Raw genomic sequence first — 24930 nt, 5'->3', positions numbered from 1 at the left:
CGCATGAAAATGATTTCAAGCCTCAGCCTACAGTTATACCCTGATCATAAACACTCAAAACACATTTTTTCCCCATTTACTCATGCACAGCTGCAGAGAAAGAGAAAATCAGCTCAAAGCAAGCCGCATCCAGGGGGGAGTTCTGCACCAAAGCTGAGAGATCAGGACCATTCACCCCGATGCTGTACAGAGCATCGAGACAGGAGGTTCACTTCATTCCTTACCTCCCTGCTCCCCCATAGCAGCCCTGCCCCCTTTTCTCCAGTTCCCCCCTTCAAGTTACACAGTTTTATTTCTTCTGCAAGATCTAACTTGCTGTGAGTTTTGACAGCTCTCACTTCATCCCTGAACATCCTTACCTGTAAGATACAGCCCGCTTGGCTTATCAGTGTTTATTGCCCACCCACTCCCATTCCTTGCAGGCTTATTTTGGAGTTCTGCTAGAGCTAGATGTCTCTAGTTTTCAGAAAATGGTATTCTGCCAGCATTTTTGAGTTGGAGAAAACAAAGCCAAAAATGAAGCAAAAGTGAACACACGCACACACACTCCCCTCCCTCCTTGAACTTTCTAGTCCAGCAGATGTTAGTAACCGGTCAGCTCTGCCTCATGAACATACACACTCTACCTCAACTTGCTCTTACAAACAATGCTTTATAACAGTGTTGGCACCCAAGGAAGGTAACTTCCACCTTTCAAGCAAAGCCCTATTCCTATGATCTCTCCAGGCCAGCAGCCTCCCCTCCTTTCTCTCCCTTCCCTCTTGAAAACATCCTTCTTACAGTCACAAAGGTGCGTCAGAGACGTTTTCACCTCGTCACACCCGTCGCCAGGATGCAGAACTCAGCTGAGATTGCCTGAGCCTCCACATCTTCGAGCACCTTCTCCAGCACACAACAGTTGCTTGTGGTTCACTCCAGCGGGCATCTTGCAGCTTCATTTCTCCTAAGAGAGCACGTACCTTCCTGGTCTGCCGGGCTCCTTTCCAGCGCCACATCCACGCTCCCGACGCGCCGTCCCAGCAGACGGGGCATTTGTTCAACCTGCTGTGGGTCTGTTGATTCTCAAGGAGCAGTCTCCAGACGCACTTACCTCTTAGCGATGTCGGTGTAAATCCATAGTCCTTTCCTCTAGTTTTTGCATTACCAATTAGATACAAATAATTTAAGGTAGAAATTAAAATGTTCACTGCCAAGAGATCAGTCAGGCTGAGAAACGGCTTCTTGGCATAAACAGTGAAGGCAAACCTTATTTTTTTGTTACAACACCACTTCCTATATTTATGAAAGTGACGTGACATCCTGAGTGGGATAGCAATGGAGCTGATGACTCCCGTGACTCCCTCCTGTCCTCACATGAATACTCTAGATGAGCACAAGTTCCTCTGCTCCCTATCTCGAGGCGTCTGCCCAGCAGCCACAGCCCCTCCAAGCTCCATCCCACCAGCCCGACCCAGGCTGGCTCTGCTGAGCTGTTCCCCGGGGAACTGCTGCTCCCTCGAGCTGATCTGACACCAAGAAAAACCTCCCACCCCTGGCATGAGGAACTTCTGGGCTGATCCTTCCGCACCCAGGGACAGCAAAGCAGGGTTTAACAGAGGACCTTCAAGAACGTATTCTGTGAACTGAGGGAAAGTCTTTGTTTCACAATACTAAAGTGCTGCCCAGACATTCTCCGTTTCCCACCTCCACAGATTTTTAAGTGTGGCTAGAATAGAAACAGTGTGAATTCCGTAGGTTAAAAGCCTGGACACACATGAAACATCTTCTTGACAAAAGCTCCATTCCACAGAAGCGCAGACACAGAAGAGCAGGTTCCAGACCATTGACTAACAGGAGGGAGAGTTCAAGAAAAAAATTCTCACAATTTCTCCCGTCCCCAACACACCCACCAGTTAATAAAAGCTTTGCAATGCTCACTAAAGCACGTGGTAAACCTAAATTTCTGATCAACGTGCAAGAAAACAAAACTGAGATACAGAATGAAAGGATGGTGGAACTGATACTCCCATCCTGTCAAGGTGAGAATGAAAAAGGTTTGGGTTCTGCTGGGGGCTCAGCAGCAGCCCCCACGGCCCCCAGGATCAAAGGGGCCTCGTGCTGTGCTGTTGTGTGTTGTGCAGATCTGGTGGCGAGGACCAGGGGAGGGCAGGAGGTACCACCAGAACACACAGCATTGAAATGGAAATGGGGGAGAAAGCAGGTATCAGAAGTTCCACTGATCTCCAAGGGGAATAGAAAGCTACTACTGCAGAAGAGTCAATCAACACATACTTAATTAACGGAATTTCAGTACGATAATCACACGACCAGGTGTAAAAATCTTCAAATGTAATTTATTAAGACATTCAGCTATGTCTGTCAGTCTACATCCAAATTTACTACTAAAAATAAAATAGTATCACATTTCACATTAGGAATACCGACTTTGAAAAACACTTGAGTCAAGCCTATCGTATAAATAAGTGACTAATTTCTCTTAATATCAAAATTCACATAAAAAAATTGCCTGCTCCCTACTCCCACCTATTTCCCCACCCCAGTCCCTAGTTCTACTTGAAGCCATGACGCATGTAAAAATTTAAGTATGGACATGTCCATGTCAAAGAAAAAAGGGTGCAAACCTATTAACAGCTTTAAAAGTGGCATTTGCGGAGTCTGATCATACACAATAATGTACTCATTCCCAAAGTGCAAATATCGCCAGAGTTTAATACTGTTTTAATTCAGCTGCAAGAATTAAACATTACACAGCACAGTACTGTAAGGCCTTGCTCTGTGCCCTAAAACTCATCGCACTTTCCTCCTGCACACGGTAGCAGAGGTCAAAGTGTTCATTAGAGCTTTAGTTTACTTCATGCAGCCCAGACTGTTCCTATTATTAGCAAAAGTTTCATATACATCAAAATATTGAAGACTCCATCATAAATGTCAAGAGTCACTATAGATTACGTGAATTCAAATGCAATTGCCCCACCAAGAACACCCAAAGCATACACCTGACGTATACGGAGTGCTTCCATCTTCCAGCACAATCACTGCTGTTCTATCTTTGATTTTTGCATACGTGCCATAAAAAAAAATTTGTCAGCAACTAAAGCTGCACCTCAGCCAGACCAGCAACTCTGCATTTAATGCCTCGTGGATATCCTGGCTGCATGTGACACCCTCTTCCTGACCAAAATAAAAGCTCATGTTCTGTCTGTCTGTCTACAACTTCTCACAGACCTCTCACTCCTCTTACCCTTCACCTATGTCTCCAAAACACTTTTTTACTGCAATTTATTTCCAGACATCCTTCCTATGCCCACAGTTCAGAGAGCTTCTGGAGTCATTTCTACTACATCTCACTGGAATTACCGCTAGCAAGCAGCCCACAAAAATCAGCATGGGATATTACATTTTGACCAGCATTAATAGCTAAACTTCTTTCGCAGCTGTGGAAGGACAGGTTTTCTTCTGAGTCAAACTTGGATCTCTGAAATGTATTTGTTCCCGTCTCATCCTTTGTCACCTCAGAGCTGGACACAAACGCTCGGGTCTCGAGCTGGACACCCCTCTGGGGCTGCGATTAGTTCTGCAGCACAAGCTGCTCCCTGGCTGGCCCCACGCGGGCTTGTGTCACTGTCCAAGCTCTGAGACCCCTCTGCCCCAGCAGAGGCCTTCGGGCTGTCCTGTCCATCCTCAACCTGTCCATCCCCCTCGACAGGGCTGCCTTTCACACTTGGCCCGTTGTCATGTTCAACACCAGGGGGCTCAGCTGCATCTCCAGGTCTGGTATTTTGCTCTGCACTAGGGTTTGGCTGTTGAGCTGGCTCTGGTCCCAGTCCTGGTAGCTGCGAAGGGCTCTTAAGTTGGCAGTGGCACAGCGGGCAGGTTTCTTGCACGTACAGCCATTTCTTAAGACAACCCGCATGAAAAAAATGGCTACATGGTGTGATTACAGCAGTTTTCATATCCTGGAAGACACACACAAAAAGAAGAAAAATCATATTATTTGTAATCCCATTCCTCTCCTCTCATCTCATACAGCTGCTGGGTCCACCAGCCACAGCAGGGACAGAAACAGGTCACCGGCAAGTGAGAATGTTTCTTCATACCAACAGGCCTCCACATTCAAATACACAAACAATTCACACACTGGCTGCGTCTGCCTCTTTACAGTACTGGGATTAGAAATTAGCCAAAAGCTTTGTTTCTAATGTATTATTACATTTAAAGAAAAGCTTTTGTAGGATGAGAGTCACAGGATTAGTTGACTTAAGAAACAATTGTGCAGGTCGAAACCAGCACACTTCCAGATACAACAGGAAACAGCAGCAAACCAGAAACAAAGTGACACCCTAACTCTGTCAGCTGAGACCCACAAATCACCCCTCTGGTGTTTTAAACATTGTCACTCAATCTGGTACTGGCAGTTTTACTCTTGAAAGAATTTCTATCAAGGTTGGAGTCAATCCAATTGCACTTCAACTGCACACTACTAATCTTAGGATGGTTCTTTCGCTGCCATATAAAACTACAATTTCTGTCCAAGAGAAAAAGACATTGGAGCTGGAGGCATGATAAAGATCACAGAATCACAGAATGTTAGAGATTGGAAGGGACCTCAAAAGATCACCTAGTCCAATCCCCCTGCTGGAGCAGGAACACCAAGAGCATTATTAATTCAGCATTAATTTCTAAGGTCTTTATATCTGCTGACTTAGACAGTCCCTTAACCTTTTCATAATTAGGTTTCTGTTATAAAACTGACATTGTGCATGAAGTAGAAGTAGCAAAGTCTGTAGAGACTGATCTGCTTCTATGGAATAACAACAAATCAGCTACTGAGTACACATTGTCTTTCAGTATCCAAATCTTCCACTAATGAAGGAAGGACACATTTGCTGTTAGTGCTGAGACCAGCTCAACCCAAACACAGGAGGTTTCAAAGAAGCTCAAGGACAGAATTTCTTGTGCAACTGGAAAAAAGGAATGAAAGTTTAAACATATCCAAACTATCTCAGTGACAGCACTCCAAATCAATTTACACAAAGCAAAAAACTGGGCAATTCAAGTAAACTTAGTAGCACAATATAACTCATGAAATATAATTCAAGTCATTTATTTTACTAGTTGCAGGCTGAACTTGACAGTCTAGAGGTATTAAAGCTCAAGTCAATCTTTTTGACACTTCTATTCTTACCTGGTAGCAGATGGCACAGATATCATTGTGTTGCTCCAACTGCTCTTTCGTGGCGACAGGCAGTGATTTGATCTTATTCACGGCATCTCTGCGAAGAAGGAAACTTTTCCACCCCAGCTGGGCCCGCAACCACACATTGTAATAGGAGTGAATGAAGATGATCACAGAACCCATCACAGTCCATTCACCAAAGATCGTTTCCGAGACGCCATACGCCACCACACAGAGAGCGACGAGGAATTCCAGCAGCCGGTAAGTGCCATTTACATAATAAATCACATCATCCATATTTTCTACTGGTTCTTTTCTGAACTCCTCCACCATAAACAAGACATAAATGAAGAGAGTCCCAAGCACCTGTAACACAGTGCAAGACCATGAGCTCAGCATTCAATTCCGAACTGGAGCTTAAGTCCTTCAAGCTTTGCCCACGCTCCCAAATCAGACAGAGAGCAGACAAGCCCCAAAGGAGTCAAATTGTTGCTGAACTTCAAGACAAATGAAGTCACTCCTCCTTGCAAAGCATTTAAGCTTGTTCCCAAGTTCGTCCCCTTCTGTACTTTCCTGAGTCCAGAACATAGCTGAGTTGATTAAACAAAAGTGCTGGGCATCATGAGGGGCGATTTTATAAATTTAATAATTAAAAAAAAAAAAAAAAATCAAGTTATAACAAATACCCATAGTACGAAACATTTCCTGTATTTACACTACTGTGTTTTGAATATCATACCGCTCTCAAAGAGCCATAGCTAGGTAACAATACATAAATGAGTGCTCTAGAAAAAACAAACAAAAAAAACCCACCGAAAAAAACCAAAACCCCCAAACTTTTTACTGTGATAGCTGTGCCCTCAAAAGCCTTCCAGCTTTACAATTTCAAATAGACTTCCATTCACCTATGCTCTCAGCCCATCCCTAGGAGCTCCTTCGCCTCAGACACTGGATTAAAAGAGATTTTTATATATAACATTTACATTTATATAATTTACATATGTAACAGGATCACAGTTAATGCAGGGCTGCACATTTACTACAGGGCTAACACCCTCACCTGAAGAGAGGTCAAAATACTGCTGGAGATAATGATCAACAGCCAGAAATCCATGTGGAAAAACTGACAAATCATGTAGGCCATGTACGCAGGGAACACGAGTAAGAACAAACAGAGGCTGACGGCTCGGAAGTGCTTCCACAGACTCCTGCAAACACCACAAGAGGTTTTTATTTTTTAAGTCAGATTTGAGTGTCAGAATAAGAACAGGCTGACTGCTGGATGCAGGTGTGTTAGATGTCTGGTCAAGGCTTCCACTTGTTGAAAGGAGTTTCTGTTTTACTTGGGCACAGTCTCATTCCCAGCATGCACCCCTACAACACATACAGTGTGAAAAGTTCCCTCTCATCTGACCTTTGTTCTCAATACAAAGATTATAGGCAAAAATATCACGTACAGTAACTGTAATAATGGGTCAAGTTAGTGGTTACACAAATTAAATACCAAAGATACTGAATGTTTCAGATGGAAGTCTACTAAAATTAAGAACATTATTAAATAAGCATGTAACTTTGTAGACTTTTCTATATAAACAGAGTTCTTCCAGATTACATATTTATTACAACTCTTTTTGCATGGAGCAAATGTATTTCCTTTCATCACCAGATTTAATCCTGCTGCCTTTAGAAGTATATTCCCTAATTTAGGGATCACAAAAGAAGAAATGTAGTGGAACTTAAACATTTATCTCTGCCAGTCCTTACTCTGCTGCCATCATTTACTTCTTCCAAATCTCCTCCCCAACCTAAACACGCCATCCATCTTTTTACACCCACCCATTTGTGAAGGCTTTCAGAATATCTCCAGTTATTTACTATACTACCTCTACATGCTCCTCAGGTTGTTATTTTAATCTCGTTTAGCTCTGGAAATGTGGTATAGAGAAAGTGAAGGTATTGGGTGGACACGCCAGCAGCAGAAATCAGCTAATCTAATACAGTCCGAAGAAATATAAGAGTGCTACTGTGAGGTCTGCAATTCTGTGTCTGTGGGTGAGGGAGAAAGGGAGAGCTGAAGTGGAATTTATCCTGAGCCTAGTTGATTTAGAACTGCCTGGGAGATTTGGCAGAAGAGAGGTAGAACTCGCTGTCTGCTTGCTTAAACTGGGCAGATGCTCATATCCTGGCTCTACTCCCCTTCTCTCTGTTACTATATTTGACGTTAACACCTCTGCAGGCAGAACACACTGCCCACAAGTAGCCTCTGAGCTAAACAAACTCTCTACACAAAAATAAACTGTTTCCTCAGTTACAGCTCACAGAAAAGGAAAAGACGCAAGCAATTAACAAAGATACAAACAGATTAATACATGAACACCAGATACCAATACAGCTCTTCAAAACACAAATTAACAATCCCACATGGTCAGAACATCTGGTACACTAACCTAAGTCTTCCACCTCTTCTTTTCTGCTGGTAAACCCTATCATCTTGGAATCACAGCCTCACCAAAAAAAGGTTTTACAATATCTAACACAAGGTCACTCCCAGAAACTTCCCATCCTCAAGAGGTGTCTGAGACCACTGACTGCAGGGAAACCTCTGTGCAATACTCGGAGTGGGCGACCAAAGTCACCTCCGTTTGCCAGCACGCAGCATGGTGAAAAGTGTTAGTGCGCCCTTGAGGGAGGAGGATAGAGAGGGAAAAAACAGAATTTAGACTAGAAAAGAAATCTGCACACAGAAAAGACAAGGTAACTTTACAAGCTACTAAAAATCCAAATCAGGCCATCAATTATTAGTTTATCACCTCCTAAAAAGAACATTGAGAGTTTAGAAACCAGTCTCTTACTTGTCCCTTGAGGCTCCCAGTGCCAAGACAATGGGATCAGCAATTTCCAGCATGGACTGAAGTATGGACGCCACCACAATGAAAAGAATAATACTGAGCAGGAACGCCCGATGCACAACTTGGAGCTCGATCAAACCTGTCTGCACAGCCAGGATCAGGAGTGTGACTCCTTCAGTCATTCCCCTGCGGATCAACACAGTTAAAAGAACAATCAATCAATCACGTCTTCCTGTGTGTCAATGCTGTATGAAAAACACATCTAGAAACACCAGGTAATAAGTTGTTTCCGCAGCAACCCTTCAGACTGGATTTAATACCTCCATGAAGCACATCTTAGCACCAGTATTTGATGCAGTGAAGTACAGAGCACCCAGTACTGCACGCTTCCCCAGAAGACACTTTTATGTTGACTGCTCCTGGGCAACTTCGATTTATACCATTTTCACTTCCACATCTTGGAATCCAAAATATAAAACATTCTTTTGTACACGGTCTGAACTTTCTATAGTTAAGGGCTGGAATAACCGAGAAAGGTAGTGTCATAGCCAGGATCCCAATTTCATATCAGACGAGTTAGGACAAGTGTTAAGAAAAGGCAGTTTCTATATTTTGGCTATTTCCACAGTAATTTACAGGCAATCAATACAATGCAGCCTCATCCATTAGTAAAGTTTCACACATGACTACAGGGTAAATGAGGACATGGAAATGTGAAGTGTTTATATTATCCAAACGTGAAAATTTTCTAGTGACTCATGCAAATGAAAGCACTATCTAGCTGCAATTTTAAGTCCCAAATAATATCTTTGAATGCTACAGAAATGAACCATCTCTCAAAGTGTGTGACAAGCTGCACTTTCACTCAAACCCTTCCAACGCACACTTAGGCTGGCAGACCAGAAGCCTGTCAAAGATATCAAGGAGCTCGTAAGTTAAAAAATTACAATGCAACCTGTATTACTTCTATATAAATCACTTTTTGGCTGCTTCTTTTTAGAGCCTAGGCACAACGAGGCACTTACCTGTTCATAGCAGGATCATTCATGAATGCTCGGTAACCCTGCAAGTAAAACTTGCAGAGAGTCAGAACTCCCAAAGCCACAAAAGAGACTGTGAAGACCAAGCCCAGCAGCGAGTATGGAGTGCTACAGCATTCTGCAATACTGGGAGGGGGAAAAAAAAAAAAAAAGAAAAAGGTCTATTAATTAAAAACAACATGAGGAGCTCTCCCCCTGTCCTGTTAACTGTGCAAGCTGGTTTTAAAGCAAAATTAGATTGGCTTAATGACAATATTAAAAGCTGCATGCACCCATAGAATCCTTCTATAAAAAGAAAAAGATGAGAGGTGTTCTGTTAGTTCTTTGCAAGACAGCTCTGGTCAGGGCTGTGCTGTGCTATGTCCCCGGTCCCTCTCAGATGTGCCACACAGTGGCACCGTCCTCCCCGCGGCACGTGTTGGCATGTGTTGGCGCCCACCTAATTAGTTAATTGACTAGTTAATTACCTTGTCAAGAAGAGGAAGAGGAGCCTCTCTCTTGAGGCAGGCTGGTCCCGTGTGCTGAAGTAGGAATAGATCTGAAGAGCAAATAAGACGAGCCAAAACACCATGAAAAGAACTGGGACAACCAGCTGGTTCCACAGAGACATCCCCAGAGCCAGGAGACCATACACCTCCACCACCTGGGCAAGACAGAGAAAAATGCAGTTTGTTATTGGTTCACAGCACCTGCGATTTGATAACAACAATAAAGCCACAAGGAAAGCTGAGGATAATTCACATGGCATTAACCATCCCAAAGGAGAAGAGGTGGTACACCAAACTACAACGTGACAAAAGGGAGAGCACTAACACATAACCTGCTGATCCATTCTCTGTCTTGAAGTACGGACACATACCTGAGTGTGCAGCAAACTATCAGTGCAGCTGAATGTCGTTGCACACACTGGATACTGAAATATGAGCCACATCACTTCAGCATAGTAGATTTCTTTTGCTGACTTACTTTTAAGGAAAATCATAATAGCTCAGATATTTTAAGTATTTTAAAAAGAACATGTACCAGACATCTGACTGCTCCTAATCCACAAAGTGTTTTGAAATTCATGCTTAAGAGTTATTTCAGAAACTTTGAAGCTCGAATTACTTCTTTTGTATTGCAAAGACTGTTACAATGCAGTAATTTCCAAGAAGTTGGAACTTCATATAACTTGACTTAATACAAAAGGTCAAAAGGAAATCACTCATAACTACTGTTTCCTCATCACCTGCTTCCCACAATGACATAAATTTTCTAGCCAGTATGAATTATTAGTGAATGCTAAAAAAGCTGCCAACTTAGTCTTTTATGACAAGCAGGAGAGATGTTACATTCGTGGGACCTGCTGCAGTGTGTACTGTGGCTGATCAACGCGCAAAGAGCTGCTGGCAGGGATATGGTGCCGAGCTCCTGCTTTCAGCCGTGCACACAGATCGGTGAAGGAAACACTCATGCCCTCAGGAGACTCCCTTGGCCTGGGACCAATGCAACGCCATGCAGCTGCTGGCAGAGTGCCCCACCACGTGGGAAAAGGGTCATGCTACGCTCATAATGTAGATTCATAACCGTGAGGTATTTCTGGCAAGTAGGCGGCCAAGATTCTGGACCTGCTTTTAAGTTCTATCATTAGCCACAACCTGAAATACAGACACAAAAAGCTGCCCTGGTCCACCTGGTGGGGCTGTCTCCCCTGTGGTGCCACATTCAGGAAACACTCCTGGTGTTTAACATCCCAATATTCGCGAAGTTTTGCCACTGATTTCAAACCGGCAATCAAATCCACCCTAAAATAGTAGTAAACTTGCAAATACCAGGATGGAGGCATCACTGAAAACTAACAACTACACAAAGTTATAGCGGTGGAAAAACAAGTAGGAAAATATTGAAGACAAAATGGCAATAACCTCCTCTGGAATAAGTATATTAAGCTTGACGTGTAGTGGAGCTGCAGCCAGTTATATGAACACACTATGAGCCAATGTTTTTTTTCCTGTTCTGTTTCAGGAACACGAGCAAAGAGCAGCAAGCTCTTAAAAAAAAAATCATTTTTTCCTATATTGTCAATGCAAAACCCACTCACACAACTTTATATTCCAACCCACCTTCTACTACATGCATTTAGAAATGCAGCATACACCACTCTATTACAAATCCAGTGCCACATTATAAAGTTTTTGCTGTTTTCTCTGTATTCCCAAGGAAAAACCTGTATGCCCTTTGCATAAAGTCATGAGGAGGAGTATGATCAGTGTCCAAAGGCCGTGTACAAGGAATGCTTCTTCCTCCTGATTACAACACTGTAACACAGTCTAGCATGGAAAGATGTGAAAGACTGATGGGAGGGAAGAGAAAAGCAATCCTAGAGATGAGGAGACTTACGCAACAGCTGTATTTACAATACAGTTCCGACCAAAAAAATCATCAAGAAACAACTGTTGCCCCTCCTCACCTTGGAATGTATTTGCAATTAAAACATAAGATGCTGAAGTGTTTTAAACATGTGTCTAATAAAAAAAATAGATATGTGACTCTCAAATATGCATCCAGTTTGACTTCAGGAACACTCTGCATGTGTTCATGCACATGGAAACCGAAAGTGTTGGTTTCAACCTGCTGCAAGTCTTCAAGCTGTCCATCTGTTTCACCCCAAATGTTACCACGCTAAGTAAACTGTTAAGTATGATTTTCCTATTCTCACTGGAAAACAAAGATATTGAAGCTCTGCCAGGTAGCTCCCAAATGAGTTCTTTATCAGCAAATCTACAAGGCAAGATCAGACCATGCTAGGTACTGTACAAGCACAGACGGATAATCCTGCTCCAAAGACCAATTACATACAAAACAAATAACCAGCCAGTAATGATCAACATGACAAGCTGAGACCTTGGCACACCAGACACCTGCTACTGCCAAGTTTTTATTTGTGTATGACAGATATGACAGCAAAGAAGAGCTTTAAAGAGGGCTTTGAAAGAGCTTAACAAGTTAGTTTTCAGATTGCTTCTGACTGAAGAGCAGAAGGCACAAAACCGGTGGCTTGGTTTAAAAAAAAAAAAAAAAAAAAAATCCAGAAAGTGGTGAAAGCTGAAAAAGCATCAGTCAAAAGTCAAGCGAGCATGGATCTTTTTATATGGAAATACACAGAAGGATGCGTATGCATATATATTTTATTTTTATATAAACAACATTAGGTGTGATGTTTCTGTACCAGTAAAAAAGTGTCTTTTAAACTAAATACGTATCAGATGTTAAAGCATTAACTAAATGGATGAGATCAGTCGTCTCTGTTTCTCCTAACTTCTGTCAGAGGTCTCAGCAATGCTGATGTTCTAAAGAAAATACCACAGACCTTCCAAATCACTCACTGTAAGTCAGTGATTATTACAGTCAAAAATCAGCTTTAGCATTACCCCTAATTTAACTCTACTATAATTACAAATTATTCACATACAGAAGTCATTTCTTGAAATGAACAGCTACTGCAATTAATGCATGAGGATTACCTTGCTCACTTAATAAAGCTGTAAATAAAGTCCATTCTGCCACAATCCTGTCTTTTAGCCTGGATTCGGAAAGGACCAAGCAAAGTCCAAGCAAGTGGATATGCTCAGGTGGACAGCAACATAATTCAGGCTAATATCTTAATTGCTCACCCATACAAATTATAAACTACCATAAATTAATGAAAGAAGATGCTGTGGATTGGGTTTGCTAAGAAAACGTGAGTTAACACAAACACAGTTGCACAGAAGACAAAGTATTTTTTTCTTTCCTGCAAAAAAAGCTCAATCCAAGGAAAACAACATTGTTACATTAGCTGTCCTACCTGGACAAGCTCTCTGTATGCGGATTTCGCCAAGTTATAGGGCACCAGAAGATTCGATGCCAGAAAGTAGAGAACTTCCAAACCAGTGAAAATCATGGCAAATTTGTTGATGACGACAATGGTTTCCAAAGGGACCAGGCAAAGTCGTGCCAGCAGAGGGAGCATGTGAGCAGAAAACAGCCAGATCTGTTTTGTTTTCATGACGCAGGAGCAGAGCGTACATACCACCAGCTGACCTGAAAACGAGACAGGATTTTATAATCAAGCTGATTATCCCCTTCAGGAAAAAACGTATTTTAATACGTTATCTTTCCATAATACAGTTATCAACATCCAGCATATTGTGACAGTTCTAACTAGGACATACCCATTATGAAACCAGGCTCCTCCGCGTCTTCTGCTGGGTCACAAAAGTTCCCATTTTCCAACTGCACAAAGTGCATGATTTCACTTTGCAGATTAGCGAGATGTAAACCCAAAACACATGCAGAATTATACTCAGATTAATATGATGTCCCAGGAATAAATCATGCAGAGGATAACCGCACAAGCCATCCCTCTTTTGCCTTACCCCCCTAGCTCAACTTAAATCCCATCAGCATCTTTATATGCAGCAGTAGCTTTTCTGAAGCCCATCCATACGACGTCATCCCTCTATGCAAAAAAAAGTAATCAGAAGTCCCAAATGGCTGTTAAAGAAACAATATTTAAACCATCAAGAGAAATTACTGGCCAAAAACAGCAACAGGAGAACAGCCAGGTCAGCAGCTGAGACTTCAATAATTCCATAATGCCCTGAGGCGGTTGCTCAAAATTATCACTGAAGCTTGCAAGTGACAGATAATTAACAACTAAATTCTCTTTTGCAGTTGGCAGGGACACAAACATGAGCAGATCTCTCCCCCTCACACGCAGATGTGGAGGGTGGTATTTCCAGAGCAGACCACTCCAGCAGAACTGCTCCCATTAGAGCCACTTGAAGTCATGCCCTTTATCTCAGAGGAAACAGAATGGGGCAAAATGTACATTGCCTGGAAAAGAATAAATTCTCACTCCTCATTTTTTCAGTGTGGAAAAAGTTTATTGCGTGTTATTTAAAAGCAGAACCTTGTTCACCAAGTGCTTATGCCCTGTTTGGGAGCCACCTCCACTAATATTTGCATTTCACAGCTCCTCCCAAAACCAGGAGTTAGCCTTAGCGAAAATAAATAAATAAATAAATAAAAATCAAGGCTGTTAACATCTCTGGGTCAGCACTAACCCCACGTGTTCACATAAGCTTACTGACCTTGTAAGCCCTTCTGGATGGGTTGGGGATGGAAGCTGCAAGAGGAGAAATAGCAGTACCAGGAGTTTGCTTTCATTCTGCCTTGCTTCCCTACCCAGGAAGGGACTTCTGCTTTCAAAATAACTGTAACTGCACTTAAAGAAATTTCTGATCTGTACTACTTAAGCATACAAAGTTGTTCCTTCTTCACACTGTCCTCTTTCACGTTTAAGTCCTACTGTCAATTTGCTAAATGTATTTTTGAATTAGCAGATGTCTTTTCAGAACAAGCACCCTTGCTCTCAGCAGGACACTATCAGCATACTGGGTCTCAATAAGCCTCAGAGAAAGTTACTCTACTCATCTTTCGAGAAGTTCAACAGACTCCAGTTCTGAAGCATTATCCCTCTGCTTTGTTGTTCTCTGCCCACACGCACGTCACTACAACCCTATTTCGGATCCCACCAGCGCTGCTGTGCTGTAATATTCAAAAGCCTGTCACAGTCAGCTTGGGAGGATTTCTGCAACTCATGGTAACTAAGGCAACCCAGCTTCACACACACAGGGATACAAATACCAGCATCCAATATGCTCTTCAGGATTTAGTAAGAGTGTCGTCATCTGTAATAAAATATCGCAACAACATCGCGTTAAACGATCCAGTGGTCTTTGGGATGACTCTGGTGCTCTCCAATCATGAAATAAGGACCTCTGAGTCCAGTCTCATGCAACAGCAAAACCTGCTTTCCTCCAACACTGATATGCAAAGTATGCTGGTCATCCCTGCTAAACTCTCTCACCCTCCCACCTTTTTAATTTAAAGACCAATCAAAAGTTACTTGTCACGGGAAGGAGAGCATCAAAGGAAATACGTGGAGCACTTTCTCTGGAGGCCTCAATCTCCTTCCTGATGCCTGAAGCTTGCTGATTTTCAACCCTTCAGGAAAGGCCTGAAAACGTCTCCGATGGAGCTTTTAGTCACTGGTACTTCCCATTTTAAATTGGGGTAGCTGCACCTTAGTTCAGGATGGACAATGTTTCTGCAGCAAATCAGATTCTCTCCGAGTGGGGCTGTACACTGTCAGCCAACACAGATAACACAGCAGGATCAGTCAGAAGAAATTAGTTTGTACCTCATATCAAATCATAAAAATATTTTAACACCCTAGCTATCTGCTAAGATTAGCAAAGCCAGCCGGATGTTTGCACTCCATAAACTTACATGCCGTGGACTGAAAACTGCCAGACACAGCTAATGAACCTGACAGCTGGAATCCTGCAGGACACCAGGCTCCTCTGCTAGGGAGGGAGGCAATAAGGAATAAATCTATTGCCTTAAGTTCCTGCCCACTCTTTTCCTTTCGCAAAATACCTTAAACATTGCTGACAGATAGCCAAAGCCTCCCAGTTTGTGAGCTGATGGAAAATGTACAACAAGAAAACCTATGTGGTACAGCCACTGTTCAAGCCACTTTTAGTAGGGAACTCTCTTTATTTCATTCCCAGTTTTAAAAAGCTGATGTTAACAAATTCCCTGGCTACGTCATTAACCGCTATTCAAAAACCAGGACATCTTAAAGTTAATACATAATCCCATTATTATGGGCTAAGAAAACGCAAGTCTTCATGGCGGCATTGTTTCCAAAACCATGCGGCTTTGTAATGTTCACAGCTGACAGCCTCACAAAGTGGTAAATTCATCCAAGAAGAGTCTTCAAACACATTTACTTCTCCCATCCAGCACTTTGGAAAGTATTAGTAACCCCAGTCAAGAGTCATCAGGCTGAATTAGACACAGGGGAAGAAATGACTACAAGAGTCCATTCAAAAAGCACTAATGAATAAAAGCATTAACAAAGATTAAATTTGTGGACCAGCTGGCATACTGTACATCATCCCCTTGATCCTGACCAGAACTTTTAGGAACCAGAGCAGTACCAGTAGCATGATTATGCCCCCACGCACCGGCCTCAGTGCCTTTGTCAACAGTGCTGCAGCACAACACTGGCAGAACATGTAAGAAAAAGACAGAGCAAAGCACTTTTATATTCATTTTGCTGTGAAGATGAGATGGTTCAGTGCAGTACGCTCCTGAGACATGGCAGATTGCACTGGATAAATACCTTTTACATAACAAATTTTGAGAACGTATTTCATATTTATATAGAACACTGTCAGGCCTCAGAGCCCACTGTCACAGGTCTGCCCCAAAGAACTCTGCTTGCCATCAACACGACAATTGCACTTTCAAGTTGGCTTTAAAAGAACATGGGAAATTAAGAATGGGGATATTAAGTATGTTGACGTACACATATTTGCTAGTATAGTCAAGCACCTACTTCTGAAAAATAATTACAATAAGGGTACAATTTATTCTGACGCCTAGTACAACCCAAAACTGTATTGCATAAAAACATTATATTTTTCTCACTTATTTTTAATCCATATTAAAACCTGGATGAAGCATAATGTGTTTGACTCTCAGTTTAGTTGCTGTCTAAATGTTACTGAATGACACAACACCTCCTGATCTCCTCCTGCTGCTTTGTGAGGCTGATTCTGCTTCATCATGGGACCCAGCATCGCACCCCAGAGATTCAAGGGACGAATTACAAACATTTGCTCATAGAAACACGCGAAAGCTTTAGTTGTACTTTGGTGTCATTTGACAAGACAGCAAAATCTAGAAATTCAGAAGAAAAAAGAAATTATATCTAAAGATTTCCCTTCCTTGAAAAATACCAGTGTTATTTCTATTTAAATGTAGAGACAAATGCCACATTTGAAAGTGAGATGCAGGCAAACAAGAGATGTACATGTTCTGGTAGACCTAATATACTGTAAAAAAGTAAACCCATTTAAATCTGCCAGTAGCAGCTGCAAGTAAACAGAAAGCAGCTGAGTTTTGCCAACAGTACATGGCTGACTAAATCTGTCAATAATCTGATGAAAACCATAGATCTTAGTGAAAGGAATTAAGGAAGATTTTTCTTCCAAGCTTGTCTCAGACTTAACTTCAAAATACACATGGTGTGTGTGTGTATTCCAATATCCTCTCAGTAGAACATATGGTATGGCGTAGCAATCTTAACACTGAATTTACTCTCTTCCAGTCAAAGTTCAAAGGGTAAGGGAACAGTCTAGAAAGTCCAATTCTTCAGGATTTATTTGGGATTTGAAGGTAGAGAAATCATCTCTGCCATTAATCAAACACAATTTGACTTGTTACTCCTTAATTCTAATTAGAAATATCCCTGGGACACTGTTGAAAAAAAAAAAAAGCAACCTATAGTCCCATGCACCCACCCACAAATTTTTTTCACCATTTTTTTTCTAAGACAATTAGAGTGTTCATCTATAAGGCAAATCAAGAATACTCGTACAACACTTCCAGTGACAAAAGCACTGCAAATACACGTTCCTATTGAAATTTCCAGCATACTTTCCGCCTAAAGATGATTATAGACAAGCCAGTCCTACTGAATGAGATTGAGAGTGTGAGAACATAGGGGCAGAACATGAAAAACAGACCCAGAAAATACTTCAAAGTTGCAAGTATGGGAGCATTGGTAAATCAGTGGCATAGAAAAAGCCAGGCAGGATGCACCTCGCATCCTGCACAACTTGGATATTAACGAGAATCACAGCTACTAAAAGTGGTAAGAGAAATTTGAAATCAAGAGGTAAAACCTGCAGAGGTTTCAACAAAGAGAATTAAGCAGAGCTCTCTGATGGATCACAAATATTTAAAGCACTTACCTACTAAAGCAGTCATGAAACGATTCATAGAGAGAGGTTCCAGGTACATTGGTCCTTCATATCCTGATTCCAATTCGCTCCTCACGTAATCCCTAAAAAAAATAAACCCACAAACTATTGAGATCCATCTGATCAGATAAGCAGTAGTTTATTCATTGCACACACATAACTTCAGTGTATGTCACAGTGAATTAACTAAATTACAAAAAGCAATATTAACACTACTGTTCAGCGGCATCACTGATGTAAGGATCTGAGGCATGACTTAAGAAGAGAAGTATTATCTGTAATTAGACTCACTGGCATAGCTGTAAAAATCCTTTGGGACATCCAAGCTGTTCTTCAGAGCGTGGCCTGAAACTGCTTATTGACAAAGCCTCTTAAGCACCATTCCATTTTTAAGTATCCTTATTAAGTGTTCTTCTTCCTAATAGTAATTTATTTTCCCACCAGCTCCATGTGAAAAAAAATTTGAGCGCCTGACAGACAGGTCTTTCAATCTAATAGTTAAAGTATTTTGCACCTAAAAATCTCTTTCTTTTGAATTAAAAAAAGAGGTATGAAGGAAAAGTGACAGTCATGGACTAGATTCAGCAACACAGTTGCTTCATAATTGTTTTATCCAACATGATTTAAAAGTTCAGCACTATCCTGGGAAACTTGGGGCACCAAACAGATACCCTCAAACTGACAGATCTGACAAGATATTTGTAATTTCTCTCAGAACAGGCTGGCTAGGAGGGTAGGCTCAAGCAACCAAGGGAAAAGGTAAGAACCCGAGAAGATGGGGCACTTTTCTGCTGTTGGTGATCATCCATCAGCTCTGCCATCAAGCAGGGTCACACATGGAACAGCAATATGACTCAAATACAAACTCCACACTAGAGCAAGCACCCTGCACTTTCAGAAGGCGATTCTGGAACAGCACAGCAGTAATTCCCAGCGGCTCCTCAAGCCCCCGCCATGGGGGCCGATACTCATGACCCTTCGCATCCACATCTCCGGCCCCCTTCTCTGCCCTGCCGGGTCCTTCCTCCTCTGCTCCGGGCCGGCTGCTGCTCCACCCTCGAGACGACACCACCTCGATACCGCCAAAGAGCACAACTAATCCTGGGCTGGAATCTGCAAGACACTGTCCAGTCACTCACGTCCCGGGAATGCCAGACAGACACACTTGATCTGACCCCGCATGGAGCAAGCGGAGACTGCTCGAGTCTGCACGGCACTTCATTTATTGCAGATTTATTTATATCAGTGAGACAAGCCACACTGGCTGGGAACAGATGCAGTCAGAGCAAGACAAACAGTACTGGAAGCCACAACCGATACAAGAATTGTTTGTTTGGGTTTTTATTTCAGTGCAGGAAAAAAAATAAAAATGCAACTCAGTGCTACTGGAAGCATTCACTTCTCTCCAGAAATGTGGAAATATACCCTTCTTCTAGCACTAGCTTGCTACCCCAAGCTGAGGTATTCACATTTTCATTTGCGAAAAATCTCTGGAATTCAAGACATAAATCTCAAAGTACTAAAACGAACACTTCAAAGCCTGTTCTTCATAGCTGACAGCCCTGCCTACTCGCTGCAGCTTCTCAAGTGTCATAGTATATGTGAGGTATGTTGAAATGGATTCTTTATACTGTAACCTACAATTGAAAACACATGAGGACTGAAAAGGTACCCAGGACAACTGATTCTAAGTAGAACTTTCCCCCTTGTTATAAGGGTATCGCTAAGCACAAGGGTTTTTTCCACCTTCCAACACCCATACAGATGTAATCTTTGGGACAAAGTCAGGTATTTTTACTTATTTCATACGAACCTGCAGAAAGCACCTTCTGAAAACATTAGCAACACAAACCAGGATAATCCATGAGAGTTACAAAGGGAGAAAAAAATAACACCATTTGCAACATGCTGAAGATGGCTTTTCATATTAGCAATATCATACTCCATCCTCAAAATTTGGGTAAAATGGTTATTTCTAAACTGCCAAAAGGAAAGCAGTGAAGACATCAAGTTTTTTCCTATAGCTGTTAGGAAACAGGTTACAAAATCACCCATGATACCAACTGTAGCAAGATGACCTCATACAACTTAGCTAAGTCATACCAAAAAACTGCACTTACAGTTGCTTCTTCAACACCAGGAACATGCCTGGAGACGACCCAAATTCCTTCAAGCTGCATTTCTTGCTGTTGTCGATCTGATTCAGTCATCTGCACAGAGGTCTGTACCCGGCTTAATTCTTTAAGTAACTCTCATTAACTGAGTTTTAGGCCTATCAGCTTGGAGAAGCAATGTTTTACGGTCTCCTAAATTTTTTAAACAGTATTTGTAGATGATGTCTGAATAAAGGAAGTCAAAGCAATGATTCTCTTATTACCAGTACAAACACGGGATCTTTTGGCACAGACACCGATCAGATGATGCCTCGAACAGCTGCAGTGCCACGCAAGATGCTGAGAAGAGCAAGTGCCTGCACTCAATTTTGATCAATTAAAGCTATATTAAGCTGCAGCTTTTACATTTGAGAATTGTTCACTTTACTGCAACGATGTAAGAAAACAAGAATGCTAAAATCATTATTTACTAGTTAATGAAATGACTGAAACTGCATTATTACTTCAGAAAATTAGGATATAAGAATAAAGCTGAGGTCAGATTTCCTGCTGTTCATTCTGTAGACACATTCCCGGCCTCATTTAATCAAACTGGTGGACTGTTAACGGCACTCTCTGCCAGCCATGACTGACATTGCTCTGAAAAGGTAAAGAGATACAGGGCTTCACACATGACCACTTCTGTCACTGAAAGTGCAGGAAAGTCTTATGTTATTAAAAATATGCTTTGTAATTGACTGACATAAGGCACAACGGTTACCTGACCTAATTGACTCATACTGCTGACATTTACTCTGGCTGATTAATCTCCACCATCAACACACACACACTCTCACAGGTTTTAAATGTCTACAGACAACCTTGGAATTAAAAGTGTATTTTAAGATCATCCACAACAAACAATTCAGTCTCTTGCTCCCCACCTCCTCCCATCTTCTCATTCTAAGCTCTGCCAGGGCTCAACACTTGGAATACGATTGTAACAAAACTGCAAAACATGAAATAAGATAATGATGTAGATTCAATTTTTAGCATTAACAGTGTGTTTAATTGCATAATTTCTTTTCTGCCTAAATGCATCATTTGTTTTCCCCAACTTTATTGCTGGAAATGTGGAAAAGAAGTGTGATCCTTTAAAGCAAGACATTTGTGCAGCTACTTATAAAATAAAACCACCATCCATTTTCCTTGTCAGAAGCAGCAGGATTTTGTTTTTAAAGCTGACTTCTCCTTTTTCCATAAACAGATGGCACATTATCTCCACCCAAATTGCCAGGTTAACATGCTACATACAAATGTAGCATCTTCTTGGACTCTCCAAGTGTTCACCAACATAAGCTCATCATTCCTCACACGTTGAGGTAATTCCCAGTTTTGCAAAGACATAATAAGTTGGGTGACTTGTCAAGGTCACATAGACCTGGAAATCTGAAGTCAGAGCTAACTATAAAATTCAGATCTTCTCATTCCCAGACTTGCAGCTGAACCGCAAGCTATTTCTGGGGTGGAAAAAACACACTGAAAGCTGAAATCTTTCAGCAGCTCAGAATTTCCAGGACACTGCAGAGTCACAAGTGCCAGCTGATTCTGGTCTTGTTCTATAATTTGCATTAACCAAACTGGCCTCAATATGAGACCTCTTCATCTGTTTTTAACAGCATCCCAACCGATAGCGCATGCAAGCAATTCACTGGAAGTTTTCAGCTGTAAGCAGAATTATTAACAAAAAACACCGAGGAGTAGTTTGCACATGTGACTGCTGTGTGTTTTGTTATGATCAGGCTGCTAAATAGAAACACCAGCTGGAACTGGCATAGCTTTAGCAATAACAGGAATAGCTTCACTAATATTTGTGTGTTACACTTCACTATTTTCAATATGAGAAATAATGGGATACAAAAATTCTTTTGAAAAGCTAATGCAAGCTTCACTCCCCAGGTGATGGGAACCCCCTGCAGGGTGCTGCCTTCAACCCAAGGCAGCCTCCACCCCAGGGGATGGGTAAACTCACTCAGAAGCATCAGCAACTACATTTGCTTTGCAAAATAGCTAGGGAATACTGCTGGACTATTAGAATCCAAGGCATCTTTTAATTAAATATATTTTTTGGTGCCAGTTGACACAAGATTTAATTAAAGTCTTTATTAACTTGCTCCAGAAGCGCCAAATAGAGAAAGCTTAGTAGAAATACACTGAACAGTCCAAGCAATATTTATCTAACGTGTTTCAATGAAGCCTGAAGTTCCAAACCTCACAAAGCAACAGAAGTCACTATTCACGTTATGTAGAAACACAAGAAAAAAGGTATTAAAATCAAACACAGTGCTATCCCTTAATGTGTTGGCCCAAATCCAAGCCATCTCCCTTTCTTTTAAAAACTTTAAAAGATCCAGAATGTCATAGAGATTTCTAGCTGCAAAAATTCTGGACCAAAGCCCTGTATCTGATGGGGATTTGTTACTAGCTTTATTTTTAACATAAGTTCTTAAATAATGTTTCGGTTGCTTTTTCTAATAAGCAAGCCTTAAAGCCCATGAGAAACACCCACGAACTGTAGCTATAAAAACCCTGGCCTCCCCTGAGGATGATAAAAACCTCTCTTTCCTTCCTCCCCAGGAAATAAGAGGCCACAATTCCAATCTTGCACCCTCATGCATTCAGGAAATCATTAACTGCAACTCTGACAGCCACAACAGCGACACATCAAGTCACCACAAAACCTTCACTAACACTCCCCTGAACTGCGACATGGCGAGTAAAGAAATATTCCAGCAAATGCTTTGGAGCAACAATTTCGATGCAGAAGTTAACAAACCTATTACTTCACTTAAATCAATCAAAAGCACATTTTTAAATGCTTCCTACCAGCAGAGACCAAAATAAATCAGGCTTAAGTCCATATTTTCAAAACTCCCCATATAAAGTCATTAATGTGATGGCACTCTCTTTGGTTCCAATTAAACGTCTTATCAGTATGAGAGTTTACATTGGCTTTCAACAGATTTAGCTGGAGCCAAACAAACGAAGATGGTTGACTTCGCCTGGTCCGACTCAGTTCTCCAGCCTCTTGCTCTGCGTTTTAGATCCAAAATGCCTGTCTTCATTTTCACTGTAAATTATATTACACAAACAAAGATGAATTTAAGAATGAGTTCCACTATTACTTTAATTTTACCATCGTCCACATGACTATTTGCTCTCTCATCCTAGGTGCCAGGAAACTAAAAGTAACGTCCTGTCTGTTTTGTAAAATGCTCCAGTGTTGAAAGCACGTTAAATCGAGCCACTGAGTAACTTGGATTACTACATCAGAGGCCACTTTCAGTCTCGTGGTGAGTGTTTTTTCTCACCTCAGATTAGTGGACACTACACTCCACAGAAAAAGTAGCTCAAAATTCCCTTTAAGTCAATAAAAGTACACCAGAACTACTTGACTGCATATTTAATTCCATAAACTTTTCAAGACAAAGAACAGCAAGATATATTTAGGTATCCGGCACAGAAAAAAGGCTTCCACAAAACCAGATGTACCCCATTTATACAAGATATTAACAAAATACCATTTATTTTTCTAATTCCCAAACCAAGCTAGCAAAGTTAATCCATTTCTTCTTACCTGGAAATTTGGTGCCCAGCATAAAGCAGCAGTGCAGTCAAAAAGTACAGGTAAAGCTGAACCAGGTGTTGCCTTGGTAAAGTTAGGAGCACAACACTTAAGATGTAACCTGTAACAAAAAACAGAGGTTGAAATTTCAAAAAATACTATCCAATACCAAATTTCTTAAAATATGAATTAACACTCGAGTTATTCAGACCTCTTTAACCACCTTTGTTTTCATTTGGTTCTAAAATTCATGCACCTACGTCACAATGCAAAGCACACAACAAACCTGACACTTTTCTCTCCACGAACTGAAACAGCTCTACCAGATTCTGTAAGATTCCATCTCTATGTCAAGAAACGGACTTGATCCACAGTATTTTAACAAGACTTAACTAACATAACCTATGTAACAATGGGGAAACAGGCCTAGGCCTCCCTCCTCTTCCAAGTGAAAGCCACTTTCAGTGTGGCAGGAAAAACACCAATCCACCCAACAAATTCAGGCCATTGATGCAAACACTCATTTTTTTCCAAGCAAAGGATACACACAACACCTTTCCACACTGATCAGCATTACACATGTTAATTCTTCCACTCTATCTTAATGATTTAAAGATACTTTGCATGCCCATAATTTGAGATGGGGACACACAGGCTGTTCTCCATACTAGTAATATTAAATCCCATTCAAGCTATCAGTCACGTAAATCAAGGACAAGCCTTGGCACAGCCTAGGATTTGTAGGCATTTACACCACCAGTTCCTTCACTTCTTGTTAGTGTTTAGTAAGACTGTGGAAAAAGACCCGATGCAGATACAGCTTTACTCTTCAAGACCACAGCCTGGCTGCTCAGCAGCCTCTCCAACGAGCAGATCCTTTTGCTCATATCTGCTCTCACTAGGATACTTAAATAAAGCAGTACTTTGAAGTCCACTTCACAACTGGGTGGCACATGTCCATCTTCTTCTCTTTCCCAGACAGATTGCAGGTCAAAATCGCAGCACATGGTGCCATTACTAATCTTTATTTCCCAGCGCTCCATCACAACGCAGTGCACTCACACTTTTTCTGAAGGTCAGGTTTCAGTGCCTGGCACTGAAATCCATTTAGGAAAAAAAATCCCCAGCAACAGCGAACAACTTCCCTGCAGCTAAGAACAAAATGCTATAGCAGAACTTCTCCTGACACTTACAGCTATACTTGTCGCATTACATTTAAAGTTTCATCCATCTATTCAGCAACACTGGGCACAGCCTTTTTAACTGAGTTAATTTATACTTCGAGC

General features: G+C 41.5%; 1 protein-coding gene across 2 annotated transcripts in view; it reads right to left on the bottom strand.

Annotated features, from left to right (window-relative positions):
• Positions 1-2332: 2332 nt before the first annotated feature.
• Positions 2333-24930, bottom strand: part of RNF145 (ring finger protein 145) — a 39416-nt gene continuing 16818 nt past the window's right edge. For both annotated transcript variants that reach the window (XM_065643963.1, XM_065643962.1), the window contains exons 3-11: positions 23657-23765; positions 17918-18009; positions 12892-13127; positions 9533-9708; positions 9051-9191; positions 8029-8211; positions 6237-6384; positions 5186-5542; positions 2333-3956 (exon numbers count right to left, since the gene is read on the bottom strand). In XM_065643963.1, the coding sequence (XP_065500035.1) occupies positions 3513-3956; positions 5186-5542; positions 6237-6384; positions 8029-8211; positions 9051-9191; positions 9533-9708; positions 12892-13127; positions 17918-18009; positions 23657-23765 (1886 nt within the window). In that variant the 3' untranslated portion in view covers positions 2333-3512. The remainder of the gene's footprint in view (positions 3957-5185; positions 5543-6236; positions 6385-8028; positions 8212-9050; positions 9192-9532; positions 9709-12891; positions 13128-17917; positions 18010-23656; positions 23766-24930) is intronic.

The sequence above is a fragment of the Caloenas nicobarica genome, chromosome 13 (assembly GCF_036013445.1).
Source record: "Caloenas nicobarica isolate bCalNic1 chromosome 13, bCalNic1.hap1, whole genome shotgun sequence".
Lineage (NCBI taxonomy): Eukaryota > Metazoa > Chordata > Aves > Columbiformes > Columbidae > Caloenas > Caloenas nicobarica.
Note: the sequence above shows the minus strand (reverse complement) of the source record. Positions and strands in the feature narration are given on the sequence as shown.